Source organism: Rutilus rutilus, assembly GCF_951802725.1.
Source record: "Rutilus rutilus genome assembly, chromosome: 2".
Classification (NCBI taxonomy): domain Eukaryota; kingdom Metazoa; phylum Chordata; class Actinopteri; order Cypriniformes; family Leuciscidae; genus Rutilus; species Rutilus rutilus.
The window spans coordinates 13,439,906-13,458,393 of NC_140210.1; the positions used below are offsets into that span (position 1 = coordinate 13,439,906).

At 40.5% G+C, this 18,488-nt stretch overlaps 1 protein-coding gene across 1 annotated transcript in view; it reads right to left on the reverse strand.

The window, feature by feature from the left end:
• Positions 1–18,488, reverse strand: part of gucy1b1 (guanylate cyclase 1 soluble subunit beta 1) — a 53,315-nt gene that overhangs the window by 17,961 nt on the left and 16,866 nt on the right. The window contains exons 10-11 of the mRNA XM_084390175.1: positions 12,350–12,587; positions 7,935–8,075 (exon numbers count right to left, since the gene is read on the reverse strand). Of these exons, the coding sequence (XP_084246301.1) occupies positions 7,935–8,075; positions 12,350–12,587 (379 nt within the window). The remainder of the gene's footprint in view (positions 1–7,934; positions 8,076–12,349; positions 12,588–18,488) is intronic.

The window sequence follows — 18,488 nt, forward strand, 5'->3', positions numbered from 1 at the left end:
CGATTCGCGGGACTCCCGCAAAATGTAAATATCTACTAACTGAACATCTAAGAACGAATAAATTGTCATTCATCTGTTGCACAAAAGCAACAAGAACAACTAAAACAAAATAGAAACGCTTTACAGGCCAGAGTCTCTATCTATTTATAACATTTTTGCAGCGTTGAACAATTTAGCCAATCACAGACATTTGTGTTGATTTCTTGAACGTAATGGCCAATCAGATGCATTTAAGATAGAATCCCCTCACCGCTCAAAATGGACGTTTTGTTCAGTGCTGAATTCTGCACACTGGCAAAACATCTGATTATAGCAAAAAAGGTGTAGATATTATGAAAGATTCATTGTGCAGCCAGTTTCATTGATAATAACAGAGATTTGTGAGCTCGCGATGAACTGAGATGTCAGCTTTTTAGGAATTAAGGGAGAAATCCGTCCCGCGCAGGTCTCTAATGTAGACTTTAAAAACAAACGACTAACGTTATATTTACATTAACAGTAGCCTAGGCTGCAATCTATTGTATGTGAACCTTTTTGCAGATAAACACAAGTGCAAGTTACTGGACAAGTTAATTGAGTAAATCATACTCCCACTACAGTAATAACAGACTATAGTAAACAACACATTTCCTAAATAGGCCTGTTACTGTATACATCTTACATTTTATGAAATAGTACCATTAGTTCAAAATAAAGTTTAAAATGCTTCCTGTTTGCATATTTCATAATAAAATGACATAATTACCCTTTCTGAAATACAATTTTTTTTGTCATCATTCATAGATTTTATGTTAAAATAATATACAGATACACTACCCTCTTCAAAATACAGCTGATATATTGTTAGCATTCATAGTTAAAAATGTTAATGATGTTATTGTTGTGCTTGTTTTATTTCTCAGGAAGAGGCAAAGCTGCGTGCAAGATTTCTTCCATAAAAAGGACGTAACTGTTTGCACGCCCCACATGGCCGCCGGACTTACCGATAGCATTCTGAACATGATTGTAAAGGATATGAGACCTCTTTCTATTGTAGAGGGTCAGGGCTTTCGTGAGATGATGAACGCGTTCCACCCAGGATACACACTTCCCTCCAGGTTCCACTTCACTAAGTTGATGGAGAAGAAATATGAGGAGAATTTTGAGAGAGTGAAAGCTTCACTCAAAGAAGTAAAAACCACAGATGCATGGACCAGTATTTGCCACAGAGGCATACTTGGGTGTCACCTGCCACTTCATTAATGAAGACTGGGAGCTTACTTCATTCAACTTGACCACCATGCCACTTGAAGATCGGCATACAGCTGAAAATATTGCTACCTGGGTGGAAAAAGCAGCTGAGAAGTTTGAGATATCCATGACCAATGTAATCATGGTTGTACATGATAATGCTGCGAATGTGGTTGCTGCTTTACGCATTTTGGAAGAAAAGCATGGGATTGCTTCTCTCAGGTGTGCTGGTCATACATTACAGTTGGTTGTCAACCATGCTCTAAAGGATCCCCAGATCAGTCAAGTCAAGTCAAGTCATTTTCATTTATATAGCGCTTTTAACAATGTAGATCGTCTCAAAGCAGCTTTACAGAGATAAATGTATAATTTAACGTAAGATTGTTTTGGCTTTATAGCGGTTCTTTAATAAAGTTATTTTCCGGCTAAAGTTAGTTTTGATTGATTCGCTTCCGTCGCAACGATCATTTGTTTTTAAATTAGGGGCCGCCAAGACGACACCATTCTCTCTACACAGACTTTAAACGCGAACCTGTGAGAAACGCTGATGGCGTTCAGATGCGCATTAAGAACGGGTTCTATAGTTATGTGCGTTTGAATATATGTGTGCAGGTTTGGAATTCCCTACAAACCAAACCTAAACAAATTACTGGTGTTTCCTTATAGTTTTGATTCAGAATTTTATTTTATTTTATCAATTCGGGGTAGATACGCAAATTGAGTTTTCCCGACGACGCGTTATCTGTAGAGTGGGAAAGGGATCCTCCATAGGGAGAGACTAGTTGGCACTTCAGCACTGCGTTGACACCGGGTCCAGGCGAAGGTCCTTCATCAGATCTGGAAACGGCCTGGATCCGGCAGGCTGCGGGAAAACCTTGGGATAAACAAAGACACTAAAATTAGCGTAGATGCCATTCTTCTCATGATGTAACAAGTACATCAGGATTTATGGGAAGTGTTCCCGGTTCCAGCTGACCTAATCTATGCAGCCTAACATTGAATTATAGAAGTCTATAATGTATTATGTGAACGCTATGTCAAAGAGATGTGTCTTTAATCTAGATTTGAACTGACAGAGTGTGTCTGCTTCCCGGACAATGGTAGGAAGGCTGTTCCAAAGTTTTGGTGCTAAATAGGAAAAGGATCTACCGCCAGCAGTCGATTTAGATATTCTAGGTATTATCAACTGGCCGGAATTTTGAGATCGCAATAGACGTGAAGGAGTATAATGCGTTAAGAGCTCGCTCAAGTACTGCGGAGCTAAACCATTTAGTGCTTTGTAAGTAATCAGCAATATTTTAAAATTGATGCGATGTTTAATAGGGAGCCAGTGCAGTTTTGACAGAACCGGGCTAATATGGTCATACTTCCTGGTTCTGGTAAGAACTCGAGCTGCTGCGTTTTGAACTAGCTGTAGTTTGTTTATTAAGCGTGCAGGGCAACCACCCAGTAGAGCATTACAATAATCTAGCCTTGAGGTCATGAACGCATGGACTAATTGTTCCGCATTTGTCAATGAGAGCATATGACGTAATTTAGATATATTTTTAAGATGGAAAAATGCGGTTTTACAGATACTAGACACGTGACTTTCAAATGAAAGATTGGTATCAAAGAGCACACCCAGGTTCCTAACCGACGACGAAGACTTAACAGAGCAGCCATCAAGTGTTAGACAGTATTCTAGGTTATTACGTGAGGAAGTTTTTTGTCCAATAATTAGAATCTCTGTTTTTTCAGAATTTAGAAGTAGGAAATTACGAGTCATCCAATTTTTTATATCAGCTATGCATTCTGTTAATTTAGTGAATTGGTAAGTTTCGTTAGGTTTTGAAGAAATATAGAGCTGAGTATCGTCGGCATAACAGTGGAAGCTAATTCCATGCTTCCTAATGATATCTCCAAATGGCAGCATGTACAGAGTGAACAGCAGCGGTCCTAGTACTGAGCCCTGTGGTACGCCATACTGAACTTGTGATTGATAAGACATCTCTTCATTTACTGCTACAAACTGATAACGGTCAGATAAGTATGATTTAAACCATGCTAGTGCAATTCCACTAATGCCAACATAGTTTTCTAGTCTATTTAAAAGAATGTTGTGGTCAATGGTGTCAAACGCAGCACTAAGATCGAGTAACACTAATAGAGAGACACAACCACGATCGGATGATAAGAGCAAATCATTTGTTACTCTAACGAGAGCAGTCTCAGTACTATGGTACGGTCTAAATCCAGACTGAAAATCCTCGCAGATATCATTTCTTTCTAGAAAGGAACATAGTTGTGAAGATACTGCCTTTTCTAGTATCTTTGACAGAAAAGGTAGATTCGAGATCGGCCTGTAATTGACTAATTCTGAAGGATCAAGTTGCATTTTTTTAACAAGCGGTTTAATCATAGCCAGCTTAAAGTTTTTTGGTACGTATCCTAGAGACAAAGAGGAATTAATGATATTAAGAAGAGGATCTATGACCTCTGGAAGCATCTCTTTCAGTAGCTTAGTCGGTATAGGGTCTAACATACATGTTGTAGATTTAGATGATTTAACGAGTTTAGTAAATTCTTCCTCTCCTATAGCAATGAATGAATCAAATTTTTCCTCAGGGAGACTACAATGCACTGCCTGATGCGATACTGTAGTAGACGGTTGCATAGTTATAATTTTATCCCTGATATTATCAATCTTATAAGTGAAGAAGTTCATAAAGTCATTACTGCTGTGCTGCTTGGAACCTTCTGTGTTTGAAGCTTTCTTTTTCGTTAGTTTAGCCACTGTTTCAAATAAATACCTAGGATTATGTTTATTTTCTTCTAATAGGTTTGAAAAATAAGCAGATCTAGCAGCTTTTAAAGCCTCTCTGTAAGCAATCGAGCTCTCTTTCCATGAAATGCGAAATACCTCTAATTTTGTTTTCTTCCAGTTGCGCTCCATTTTTCTGGCTGCTCTCTTAAGGGCCCGAGTGTGCTCGTTGTACCACGGCGTTGGATTATTTTCTTTAATCTTCTTTAAGCGCAAAGGAGCAACTGTGTCTAAAGTGCTGGAAAAGAGAGAGTTAAAAGTTTCTGTTGCAATATCAAGTTTTTCTAAGCTATCCGGGATGCTGAGATGATGAAACTGATCAGGAAGATTATTAATAAAGCAATCTTTAGTAGCAGAAGTGATAGGTCTAACATATTTGTAACACGGAGTCGGCTTTGCAGCCTTGGCTAAATGTAATTTACACGAGACTAGATAATGATCTGAGATGTCATCGCTCTGCTGCAGAATTTCAACGGCATCAACATCTATTCCATGTGATAATATTAGATCTAGAGTATGATTACGACGATGAGTAGGTCCTGACACGTGTTGTCTAACTCCAATTGAGTTTACAATGTCTTTAAATGCCAAACCCAATGCATCTTTTTCATTATCGATGTGTATATTAAAATCACCAACAATTAGTACTTTATCTGCAGCCAATACTAACTCTGATAGAAAGTCCGCAAATTCTTTGATAAAGTCTGTATGGTGCCCTGGTGGCCTGTATACAGTAGCCAGCACAAATCTCAAACGTGATTTATCATTTTTACTATATATTTTTACATTAAGCACTAACACTTCAAAAGAATTATATTCGAAACTTGATTTCTTAGTGGTTTTGAAAATATTACTATAAATTACAGCAACACCACCCCCTTTGCGTTTAAGACGAGGTTCATGTTTATAACAGTAATCTTGCGGGGTGGACTCATTTAAAGTAATGTAATCGCTTGGTTTTAGCCAGGTTTCTGTCAAACACAGCACATCTAGGTTATTATCTGAAATCATATCATTAACAATGAGTGCTTTTGAAGTAAGCGATCGAATATTCAGCAACCCAAGCTTTAGCATTTGCTCATCTGTATTATAGCTGTTTTTTATTTGTTGAACATCAATTAAATTTTTAACCTTAGATGGGTTTAAACATTTTTTGGATTTCCAAAATCGGGGAACAGACACAGTCTCTATATGATGATAGCTAGGTGAAAGAGGCTCTATGTGATAGGATTTATCTGACCTGGGTGACGCGAGGCCGCTAGCAGACGGTTGGTTTAGCCAGTCTGTCTGCTTCCTGACCTGGTGCCCAATTTGTCATGTTTGAGCTCTAAGACTATGAGCCATATTACTAGATAGAAGAGCAGCACCATCCCAGGAGGGATGAATACCATCTCTTTTCAACAGGTCAGGTTTGCCCCAAAAACTTTTCCAATTGTCTATGAATTCTATATTATTACACGGACACCACTCAGACAGCCAGCGATTCAGTGAACACAATCTACTAACTATCTCATCACTCCTGCGAACAGGAAGGGGGCCAGAGCAGATTACAGTGCCTGACATCGTACTTGCAAGTTCACACACCTCTTTAATATTAATTTTGGTGATCTCCGACTGGCGGAGTCGAACATCATTAGTGCCGACATGAATAATGATCTTAGAGAATTTACGATTAGCATTAGCCAGCACTTTTAAATTTGCTTTGATGTCAGGCGCTCTGGCTCCCGGCAAACATGTGACTATGTTCGCTGGTGTCTCTATTTTCACGTTCCGTGTGATCGAATCAGCAGGGCACTGAGGGCTGCGAAGAGCCTTGTGGAACATTTAAAAAAAAGTGAGCTGGCCAGCACAAGGCTGAAAGCAAAGCAGCAACAAATGGGTACCCCTGAGCATACGTTAATACAAGATGTATCCGTAAGATGGAACAGTACTTTGCACATGATCAGCCGCCTGCTTGAACAGAGGTGGCCTGTGACGGCAACGCTTTCAGATCCTGATGTCACACCACAAGGGAAGCGCTTCCTGGATTTAAAAAGTGATCAGTAGAGCCTACTTGAGGAAGTAGAACAAGTCCTGAGGCCTTTTGAGTGTGCCACTGTCTTCCTGAGTGGAGAGTCCTATGTGACTGTTTCCGCTCTACCTCCGCTGGTGAAGGGCCTACAGAAGTCCATAAAGAGCACCTTATTTGAGAAACACACAAGGTGGTAGGGTTAGCACCGCATAATGAGGTGTTAACCGATTTACTTCGGAGGAGACTGCACTCATTGGCCGGACCACTCGGGCGTCAGGACCTTTTCCCCCCAGCCTTCTTAAAAATAATGATGTCCTCAGATCCATTTTACCCCTTGAAGGCTGCATTTGAGAGATATGGGCTCATCAGAGACCGTTGCTCCCCGACGCACACGAGGTGGCGGAGTTTGCAGAACGGCCCTCCAAAGGCATCGAATGGAAATGGGCACCGTCTCTGGTATTACTCAAGCAACCAATTCGGTGCCCTGAAGCGACGCACTGGCAGGGAACAGCCGAACTGATTGCTCTGAGACCCTCCTGAGAGGGGGCGAGAATCCCAGCGCCGCTATGTTTCCGGGCAGACACTGAGATGAGGGCTCGCCTGAGACTAGAACTCGCTGGAGACCGTTGCGTCCCACAGCATACGAGATGATGGGAGCCAAAATATTCTGATTGGAGAGATGCAGACAAATAATCTATGTGCTGCCTCGGCAAACGTGCGATCCGAGCCACTAGATTCTTATTGCAAATGCAAATCGATAATCTACGCGCTGCCTCGGCAAACGCGTTATCTGAGCCATTAGATTCTTATTGCAGAGATGCAGACCCATAATCTACGTGCTGCCTCTGCACACGCTAGATCCGAGATAGAGTCACAGAATCTTTATTGCAGACCCGTAATCTACGCGCTGCCTCGGCAAACGCGAGATCCGAGCCAAAGAATCTTTATTGACTTTCTTCCCTCGAGAAGAAAGCAACAGGAGCAGAGCTAAAACTCTCGATAGTGCATATGTTACACGTCGAGAATTTATGAATGAACTCTGTCAGACCCCTTTTAATAGAGCTGACCGTGCATGCTCTACTCCCAAACAAACAACACAAAATCGCGTGTCCCCACTCGTAATGAAGCAAGGGCAGGGAGGAACACACGATCCAAAATGCTGTTTGCTTGCCATTATATTCCTGTCTAGATATATAATATATGCTTGTGGACAAACAACAATAAATAGACAGAGACAGTTTCACACAGAGCACTTGCTGAAGACACAGAAGCTGACAATGTTTGATCTGGGTGCGCTTTATAGCTTCCTGCCATGACGTCATCCGCATATACGCTAATGGACTGATTTCACAAGTGCTTCACGACGCAATCACGCAGATCGTTCCCAAAGCGTCATCTCAACACAACGCGAGTTCCCTTGAAAGGGAATCGCTTTTAAAGTTCTCCATATGTTCGTGATTTTGCTGCATCCACAAAAATATTTTATATATTTATGGTAGGAAATTTACAAAATATCTTCATGGAACATGACCTTTACTTAATATCCTAATGATTTTTGGCATAAAAGAAAAATCGATAATTATGACCCATACAATGGTTGGCTATTTCCACAAATATAGTGTGACTTGTGACTGGTTTTGTGGTCCAGGGTCACATATTCTATGTCATATTATATAGAATTTCATATATTAAACAGTACACAGTATCTCATCATGTGAATTCTCAGCACCCTTAGCATGCCAACTTCTGCAGACTTGCAGAATGCAGTGATACTATGTTATCATGTTGACTAGATGTTCTGGAACGAAAGACCTTAAAAGAACCTCATTTGTAATGTTTTTTTTTTTTGTAAACTTGTAACAGGGACAAGAAAATATTCTGAGTGATCACCTGCACAGGATCCTCGTCCACTTTCACCTGTCCAGCGATCTCCATCATGTCTAGGGCCAGGTGACAGATGGACTTTGCATGGTGGGTGCAGGGCTCCGGAAGGCCACTTACGGTCATGTACTTATCACCAACAGTCTCCACCTTTCAGAGAATAGAAAGATATTTAAGAAAGTGATGGATTCAAATTAGAAATCACCAGAAATAGCTAATGTGCCTGTGGTATTATGAACCTCAAAGGATTTTCCATGAGCTCCGCTTGGATATTTTTATGTTCCCTACCCCAATTTTATATTTAAGTCATTTAACAGTTAACACTAACCTACTTTAAGAAATAATATTTGTATAGCATATAGATATTTACTTAACACTTTTCATTAACATGTATTGAATAATGGATATCCAAGATAAGAAATGAATTTACTAAGGTAAATCACTAGTCACTACAACCATTTAAAGATATCTTGTGGCCTTGAATGTCTGGTTTGTGATATGAATACAGCCAAACAAAATAAAATGAAAATAGCAGGATAAACTATTATCCAAGTTAGCCAGTTGTAGGATATTTTTGATTCATCCAAGTTTTCCTGACGACGCACACTACAAATGTTGCCAGTAAAACTCCTTGTGTTTTTTTTTTTATCCAAACCTTGCAACAAACTCTAAAACACATCTTCAGAGAGAGCCCAGTCCTTCATGAGACCTTTGTACCAAATAGATACAGTTCGTTTTAAGTAAATATTGTTTTTTTTGGTAAGCCAGCCTTGAAATTCTACCCGTCTATTTTGTTTAGTTAGCAAAGCTACATGAAGTGCATTCTTGTCTGTACACCCTTGTTTTGAAGAGAGCAATGTACATTATCTGTGGTTGGAAAAGTACAGGCTATGAGGCACAGAAAGTTACAACAAAAAAGTTAGTAAAGCAAGCTACAGAAATACAAAACCATGGCTGTTAATGGCTAATAATAATAATAATAAGTTTTATTTATATAGCACCTTTCCAGGGCTCAAGGACGCTTTACAATAAACAAACAACAATAATGGCAATTGACAAAGACAGCAGACAAAACAACAGTAGGTAGATGAGAGTGTAAGTACAGTAAATGAAAATTAGGTAGATGGGGTGGCAACCAGCAGAATACAAACAGATATAACTTAAAAAAAAAAAAAAAAAAAACCTTAAGAATTATGACATTCAGAAAATAGGTGAGTTTTGAGCATGGATTTGAATTCAGAAATAGTGTGGTCAGAAATGGTTGCTCTGGAAGATCCAAAGACTTACATTAACCCCTTGTAATATCTAAATCAAGCGTGTCAAACACAGCCTGTGGGCCAAATATGGCTCCTAGAGGAATCTAATCCAGCATGTGAAATTATTTGAAATAGAAAAACGGTATTTATGCTGAAAAACATTCACATCCAATTAACTTATGGGTATGAAAAATTCATAATATTCAGTTTTTAGCTAAACTTGTTTGCATTATAGCTCACATTTTAAAACAGCAGTAGAAATTAAGCAAATATTTGGCATTAAATTGCACTTTCAGCTGAAACTGGATTTGAGAGTGATGCAACTGTTCAGTTCCCCTTCGTCAGTCACTCTCAACGTACATCAGAGGTGATCTGACGAATGGGCATCTCGCTTGAGAGACCAACCCACTTCGAGTGTAAACTAAACGAGTCAATGCACATTGGCATGCGATGATTTGCAACAGCTGCTCTGCCTCGCAGCACGAGCAAATAGTGAGCAGCAGGTGCGTCGCATCTTTGTCTTTCGCTTCGGAGCCAGGCGGTGAATGCTGTTCCTGCTCTGCAATCTTATCTGAGAGTGTTTTAACTTCAAAAAACGAGTCTGCTTCTTCAGGAGAACACCTCTTCAAACTGGTGTTGGTGTTACAGCGCAGACAGCGCTGGGCGTGATCTCACAGAAAGCTGGCAAAACAGCTGTTTTCACAGCTCAGAATGTTGTGCCTTCAATGAGAATGTGAGAGCTCACATCAGGCTTGCATTATCGTCCTGTTTGGCCATCCATGGGTGCTTCAGCACCAGAGAGATCAGTTTCCTGAAAGAGCATACACGGTCTGACACTGCATCTTTTTCAAGATGTCATTCAAACCGTGTTTCTGGGTGCGGTCGTTTCAGGTCCTCATTTGACGGCCATGATCACTGTTTCACATGCCTGGGCTTAAGCGTGTAGAGACTGCGTTTGTGGGTGGTTCATATTCCCAGCATGACCACGTCGGCACGTTGTTTGTCTCCCCTTCCTCGTAAAGGCTTGAGCCGCTCAGCGTGCCGTGTGCCGTCGACCTGATGGTTGACAGCGCGGGTTGTCACGGCAGAGCTCTAGACTCAAGTGCCTCAAAGTGTGACACGTAATTGCCTTGCCCCGTCCCTGTGCCTGCCCGGATGTGTGTGAAAAACTTAGGCAGTATGTTAGCAAAACATGCCAAAATCTGCAGACATTTTGTTCCTCTCTCACTCACCCTTGGTGGTGGGGCAGCTCTGCTAATTGCAGACCGCCTCTTCCCTGCATGTGATGGCCACCCTACAAGTCTGTGGAAGGCCAAAACACTCAATGCACGAGGGTAGTTCTGAGTCGGGGTTGAGCTGCACATAATGACTGACTGTGGTTTAAGTCACAGCACTGGCCCTCAGTCAGATGATGTCCAACCTGGTGCTCCAGAAGCACCCCATGGCTAAACCTTGCAGAGGTGCGAGACATTGCCAAAGTTCGCTTTCTCGATGCTCCTATCTCACGAGGTGGCCTTTTTCGGCGACACTGTTGGAGACTGTGCCCAGCAGTTCTCCACAGGTCAGAAGCAGGCTGAGGTAACCAAGAGCTTGTGCCGATGTGCTACCAGAGTCACTTGTGCACTTCCCCTGTTCTGTTTGTCACCAAGGGTGTCAGTCCCCTGAAAAAAATAAAAAATAAAAAATAAAACGAACTCTGTCACGGCCAGCTCTACTGTGACGTTGAGCCCTCGCAGGAAGACAATGAAGTAGGGGCTGTAGAACCCTGTCTTCATATCAGCTGGAGGGACCGGCTCGATCGCGTCCTTCGCCAGTAGGATAGATCTCTGCCCGCAAGACAGGGGCATCGTGGAGGGCCAGGCGGAGAATCTTTTGTTTAATCAAATTCTGTTCCGCCACTGGTGTCTCAGTCAGCGGTACCAAATTTTTCAGTAAGAGCAGCTTCTCTATCTCTGGGTCTCAAGAGGGTGCGGATGACAGTGAGCGACACTTCCATGCCTTGCCTCTCGTTCTTTCATTATATGCTCGCGCTGCGAGGCAGAGAAGCTGTTGCAAATCATCGCATGCCAATGTGCATTGGCTCGTTTAGTTTACACTCGAAGTGGATTGGTCTCTCAAGCGAGACCCACTTATCGTCAGATCACCTCTGACGTACATTCCGTTCCCTCCTCGGGGAACGAGGGTTACCATACGTAACTGAGACGTTTTTTTAAAGAGTCATATTGATTAACAACATGTGTTTACTATATAAATAGGATTAAGATTCATGTTTGGTTTAGGGTTAGTTGCTTATAATTATGCATAATTTACTGTTATTACTTTAGTAAGTACACTGTAAATTAAAGTTTTACCAAACTGGGTTGTTGCTGTTGGAATTTAAATGAGATGCTGGCCTGTAATTATAATTAGCCTTACAGTTTCTGTAATATTAAACAAAGAACAATATATCAGTATTGTTGTTTCATTAATATTCCCTAATTACCAATTGCATACATATGTAATCTAAATAACTATATACTAAATAAATCTAAATACTAAATAAATTAGTAAATTCCTGTGCTTCTCTTTTATTTCAGTAATGGTTACTCATTAGAATGTGAATTGTGTACACGCTCTGGATTGCCTACAGCAAGGCAAGGGTTTTTAAATCAACCCACATAAAATGATTCAATCTGGCACTTGTCCTAAAATAAGTTTCACACCCTGATCTAAATATAGTCATTCATCTATTGATCTAATTAGGTACATCATAAAAGATTTATTATAAAACTACATATCATAAAAAGACTTATTTTATTGGAATATATTTTTTTGTAAGTTTTTTAAAAGTGACACTGAAATTAGATTTTGATATATTTTTCACCTTGCAAGTTATAATGCTTTCATTTACATTGTGGATAACTTGCCTTCTCAGAAGCACATTCACACAAATTTATCCATGTACCTGGGACCATTTTTGCCAAGATATTTTAAGGCCAGTCACAATCATACAGAGTTGTGTATTTTATGTGCTGAATATCTTTGTTTATGTCTGTGAGTATGGCTATAAAAGTATTTGTATATCTATACATTTTGAAGCATTTTCAGTGATTTTATTTTATAGTATTTTATTTTCTTCTCAGCAGATCCACTAAAACAGATTCAATTTCCAGGTTAAAATTCACTCACCTTATACACATAAGGGTTCTTCCGAGAATCAGTGAGAATGTCAAATCTCGTGTAGATATCGTTGAGCAGGTTGACGATTTTAATGGCTCCCTCTGCTGATGCATGTTTGCTGCAGAATGCATTGAAGCCAACAATGCCACTAAAAAGAATTGTCACGTTGTCGTATCGTTTAGCAGGCACAGGCCGCTTATGCCGCAGTTCATTGGCTACAGACGGAGGCAGAACAGAGTACAGCAACCTGAAAAAAGAGGTATTATTATTTTCATGTGCACTCTTTAAAAAAACAACATATTATGGTCATTGAATTCAATGTCACTGAACAAAAGATAGCCTATGTATTTTGAGTCATACAATTTACTGTTCTGTAGTCATTCAAATCAATAAAGTTGTTTACTTCAGTTTGTTAAAAAAAAATAATAATTGTTAAAAAAGACCTAAATGAATGAATATAATACAAAACGAATCCTTTTGTGAAATTCACTTCAACTGACCATGGAATAATGTGCATCACTTCATTCTTTTAGACACTGTACTTTCCCTGAAGGTTGAGTGCTAATTATCCACAGAGCTGTTTGAGTATTAGCTCTCTACATTTAGACATTCATCCATCTGTTCTGATCTTATTTCATACTGCCAATGGGAAAACACAAATATTAACCTCTGCGATCAAAAAGCATTTCAGAGCTCTGTTATACAACATGATAGAAAATAGTTATGAAATTACTAGCTTATACTAATATTATAAACATTACAGGCTCTTTATAAAATGTCATTTACATCTTTAGTTTGTCAAGAGATTTAAGCACCGTTTTTGAAGAGTGCGCATGTGCGAACGTGCTCTACCACGTAAGAACGAGACTATGATTGAATCTGGAAATAAAGCAAAATAACTGAGAAAGATGAGAAATAGTCATCAGATGCCATGTTCGTAATTTATAGCAAAACATCTAGCATTAATTCGATCTCAAACAGATTCATAAAAGAAAGTTATTACTCCACCACCTGCATGACATCATTAACCAACGTGGTTGAATGACCAATTTGCGACAATACGGTTTCGGGAAACAGTCGTGACTATCTAGTTGATTTCTTCAACGATGCATCGTACTATGATAGTGAACCAGCAAGTTACGTCGTTGTATGGGAAAGGCACCCCAGAACATTCAGAATAGTTAGTTATCCAAAAGTCACAAACATCCAGGTTTCCAAGAAATGCATGTGCATCTAACACTACTGAAAAAAACAAGTATGTACATTTGAAATGAACCTAAAAAAAAAAAATGCTTGGAAGCTAATTTTTACACTTATAGCTTGTAATTTGCAACACAAATGAAAAAACCTACTCTGTATTTAATGAAGATGTTCTAAACCCTATCTAGGAACACTCATGTTTTAAATTCTGACTAGAACACACAGGCATTTGTGTAGCTCCAGCTGGTATTTATTGTCTGTGTGGATGATAGAGAGTTTCTCTGGTGATGTTCAAGGTTCTCCACCAGATTTAATAAACAAACAGAGAGCTTGCAGACTGAGGCAGACCAGCTCCCCACGGAGAGCGTAAATATAGCCTAATTTTTCAAGCAGGAAAAGAGAGACAGCCATCTTTAAAAAGATGTACGCAGGGGAAACAAAGTAAAACCTATTTCATGCTTATTTTTTATCATTATTATAGCCATGTGACAGTTTGTGCGGCATTATATCACCAAACTATAGACTCGAAGCAGGATCGTAAGGGCTTACGGTGCCATCTGGGATAGGGCCTTAGTCATTAGACCTAAAAGTGACCTTTGTTGCATTACTCAGTGTATTGGTCTGGATCTGGGTCCTCACACATGGTCTCCCATAATCCTGTTTCCAGCTTGCCTTGTGTAACTGCCAATTTAGACAGGAAGAGATGGTCTGATTGAAATGTAATGTAATTTACATATTACTGTACAAAGGCAATGATAACATGCAGAGGAGATGAGCCTTATTTTATTTATCCGGAAATTATAGCAGGGTTTTTCCTGACTCAAAATGAGGCGGAGGAGGTAAAATCCTAATAATGTATTTTAATAATAAGGTAATTAAATTAGTATTTTTCGTAGATCATCATAGCCTAATGTGTTTCCCACATTATTTCTGTGGGTGGAGCCTGGTACCTCTAGGGGGTTAACATTTATTTAAAAATTAACATTTATTTAAAATAAAAGTTCTTCTTTTGCCAATATTACATTTCCTTAATAGCCTTAACAGAGGCTTTACTCCCTTCAAACTTAAATTGTCAATGTTTCATTACATCACTGTTTGAAAACACTCAGAATAATTTTTTGTACCTTTATAAAGGGCATTTTTTCCCTAATTTTATTAAATGTTTGCTCCATCTTTCATTTCAAATTCTTAAATTTGATCAATATATTCAATTAAAATAATAAGACACTATAGGCTGCTACCAATCAAATTAAATAATTTACATTGAAAAATTATAACTGTATTAAATGAGATTATTTTTAATATTTTTGAATATACAAATAAGGAATGTTGAAAAGAATAATACTTTGAAACTAAACCGCCAGTAGGAGGCGGCAGGCGACCGTCTTAATTAGCGAGTCATTGAGTCATTCATTCAAAAGATTAGTTCAAACGGCTGATTTATTCAGAATGAGGCAGTTTATGAATAGGTAGGCTAATTGAATCTTTGACTCAACCGATTCGTTCAAAACGCTGAATCATTCATTAATGAAACATGGCTGAGTGTTGCTGTGAGATTCGCTATGGTTCTGCGGTGATCTTTGTTTGGAACTATTTGCGCTGCTAAAACAGAACAAAAACAGTAATTGCGTCTAAAATGTAAGTGACTTCATTTTAAGTCTCGGTTTCAATCTTGATGGCATTCAGGAAAACAGCACTCTGGTTGTGTGGAGCCTAGGCTATATAGGTAGGCCTATTATCAACTGTAGGCTATCAATCACCACTTACATTAAATGAAATAAAACAGAATCATCCTCACGTTTTCGGTGATTCCCTAGTTATTTTTTATTTTTATATTAAAATGATTTTAATCAGGGCATTTGTCCGGATGGGCTACAATTCTCTCTCACTTTTCCCTTCAAAAAAAGAAAACAAAAACACACATGTCCCGGACACAGTATGGTCCCTGACAAGGGTTATTGTCGAGCCCTGATATGTTTTTCTTGATGGGTTTTCCCTGAAGAGAATTACATTGTTGAAAACGAAAGTAGAGTCATGCACGTTCATTGCGTTTTACCGTGATGAGAGTTCCGTGTCTTTATTAAACTCAACACATTATAATGATTTATCTGTCATCCACCCTCGATTAATTGGAATGGAATGTTTGTATTACTTGGCCCGCCCGACCCGCGGATTATCCGCAATCCGCGCAGCGCTATACGGTTTGAGAATGGACACAAGCGGTAACAGCAACAGAACCATAACGGCGGGAAAAGTGTATCTGACCATGACCGTCTGTCCGAGTTTTGTCGAGAGCCGGAGGCGGCACGAAATTTGACGGAGGCGGCCGCCTCATAATTCTCTATGCAGGAAAAACCCTGATTATAGAATACTGTAAACTCCACACAGACTATGAAAGGTCTTCCTTTAGTGAAGAAGGGAAGGGAAGAAGCAAAGAAATTATGACAGAAATGTAACACTATACTGTATTACATTTAAGTATGATGTATGGTATACTGTAGCTGAGAATAGCCTAACCCTATTAAATTTAAGTATGATGTATGGTATACTGTAGCCTGAGAATAGATAAAAAATCAGTTAATCTCAAAATCAGTGTTGGGGGTAATGCATTACAAGTAATGCGAGCAACGTAATCAGATTACTTTTTGAAGTAACTAATAAAAAAAAAAGTGGAAGGCACAGGCCATAGCAAAGACACATAAGGCCCATAGAAAGGGACTTATTTCCATTAATTCATAGCAAACCTTCTATGAAGTGGAGATTTCGGACTTGGTATGAGAGAAAAGTCATTTTGAGAAAACGGGCTTTAAAGATTTATCATCAGCCAATGAGATTGCGCATTCAGCCCTTTTACTTTCATGATTGGTTGCTGATAAAAAGGAAATGACCATATTTGGATCTGACAGCATTGTACAGGAGAGAGAGAGCTTTCCAGCGGTGCATGTGATGACAGCGATCGCGGAGCAGCATGTTGATTAAGAACGCCAACTTTTGTTGAATTTTTGAGAAATCTACAGATGCAAACAGACAAAGTGTAGTAAAATAAAGACCTAAATGTGTATTTCGGACTTTTTTTCACCACAAGTCTGAAAGAAGACATGTTATTGAAGACAAATATCCAAAAATAAAAAAATTGACCAGTAAAAAAAAATGTTTTTGCCTGCCGTATCTCGCCTTAATCAATAATGAGTTATAATTAGCTTCCCTTTTGAGCTAATTTGCAACAGAATTCCATCCGTGTGTTTCTGGATGAGGTAGTTTCCTGGTCTCATCTGACAGCCACAATAACTGCCTCACATGTCTGGGCCTTCAACACGCTGGGCGACCCAGCATCCATTTGGAGCCCGCGCGGGAGGACCAGATGCCGATTGCTGCATCGGAGGGTGGGCTTGAGCTCCTATGGGGATGAAGACTAAGCAGTGCTGCCCCCTTCTGGGAGAATGGCGCCGGTTGAGAAAGACCCAGAGTTGACCGCCATGCTTTCACTGGCCGCTGCGAGCGTCGGGCTTGAGTGGAACTCTCCACCCTGCCCTAAACACTCAAGGTTGGACGATTGTTTTTTTGCCTCCTGCAAGTCCGTCAGGCCAAAGCACTAAAAGAGCAGCATGAGGCAAGTTCTGAGCCAGGGTTTTGGCAGGAACTGCACACAGCGACTAACCTCACCTTTAGCAGCCATCCAGGCTGCAACATCAAGTTCCCAGCATGAAGCCGCCGCTAAACCCTCTAAGCGGTTGGCGAAGCAACATCCCTGAGATGGGTGACCCAAAGATGGAGGGAACTACTCTTATCCAGGAGGTGGTGAACGCACTGCTTCTTCTCTCGGAGGAGGGCTGGGTGTAGAATCTTTTGTTGAAAGAGTTTATTTCTGTTCTGCCGCTGGCTCAATGGCCAGAAATACCCATATTCTCAATAAAAGAGCAGTTTCCTCAATCTCTGAGTCATATAAAGAGCGGACTGACAGTGAGCAATGCTGCGCTTCCTCACTCTCAGCCCTCTTTTCTCTTGCCACAGTGCAGGAGTTTGCGGTTCGAAGACACAATTCCTCCTCACATATTTCTAGACAAACATATTTTCCAGCTAAACCTTCCGTGGAGCAAGGTAAGAGTCACACCACACTCACTGCCTCTACTTCGGGATGGTACGCCTTCCGGGTTGGGCTCAAGCGCTCCACCTCGCTGCTCCTCAGCGAGTTCCGCTGGTGCCATTTGCACGGTGTCTGGGGGCCTGGCTAGCGCTTCCCAACCCATCTTGTTGGCTCATTCAGATGATCAGACTTGGTTATACGATTCAATTCGCCCGGTTTAGGAGCTTAGACCAGCTCTTTGTCTGCTTTGGAGGTCAGCAGAAGGGAAAGGCTGTCTCCAAATAGAGGTTGGCCCACTGGATAATGGATGCCATTGCATTAGCGCACCAAACTCATGGCATGCTGTGCCCCTTCGGAGTCGAGCCCACTCTAGAAAAAGTGTTGCGTCCTCCTGAGCATTAGTGTATGCCGTCTCTTTATCAGACATCTGCAGAGCTGCGGGCTAGGCGACACTTAATACTTTTCCGAGTTTTTATAATCTCTGGGGGGATCCAGTTTCTTCCCGTGTGTTAATAGGTAAGCGGCGGCTTCATGCTTGGTGTCTCGCTTGCAGCGCTATTCCCCTCTAACGGGGGGATAAGAGTGCCTTCTAGACTCTACAGGTGAGTTCCCCATTTGGCGAACCCTGGATGGAGTTTCCTCTAAGCATCCTTCGGCAGTCAGACGAGGCGGAGGCGTCCGACGCCAGGCCCAGTACTCCAGATGCATGCCCAGTCAGTCAGTCCCTGTACTGGGCTAGATGCACATATGTTGTGATTCCCCTCTGGTAATCCCATATGTGCGGGGCCTAAAACTAACTTTTTGCCACACCTGACAATGGCCGGTGACTTAAGAAAATGTACTGGCCATATATAATTTTTTACC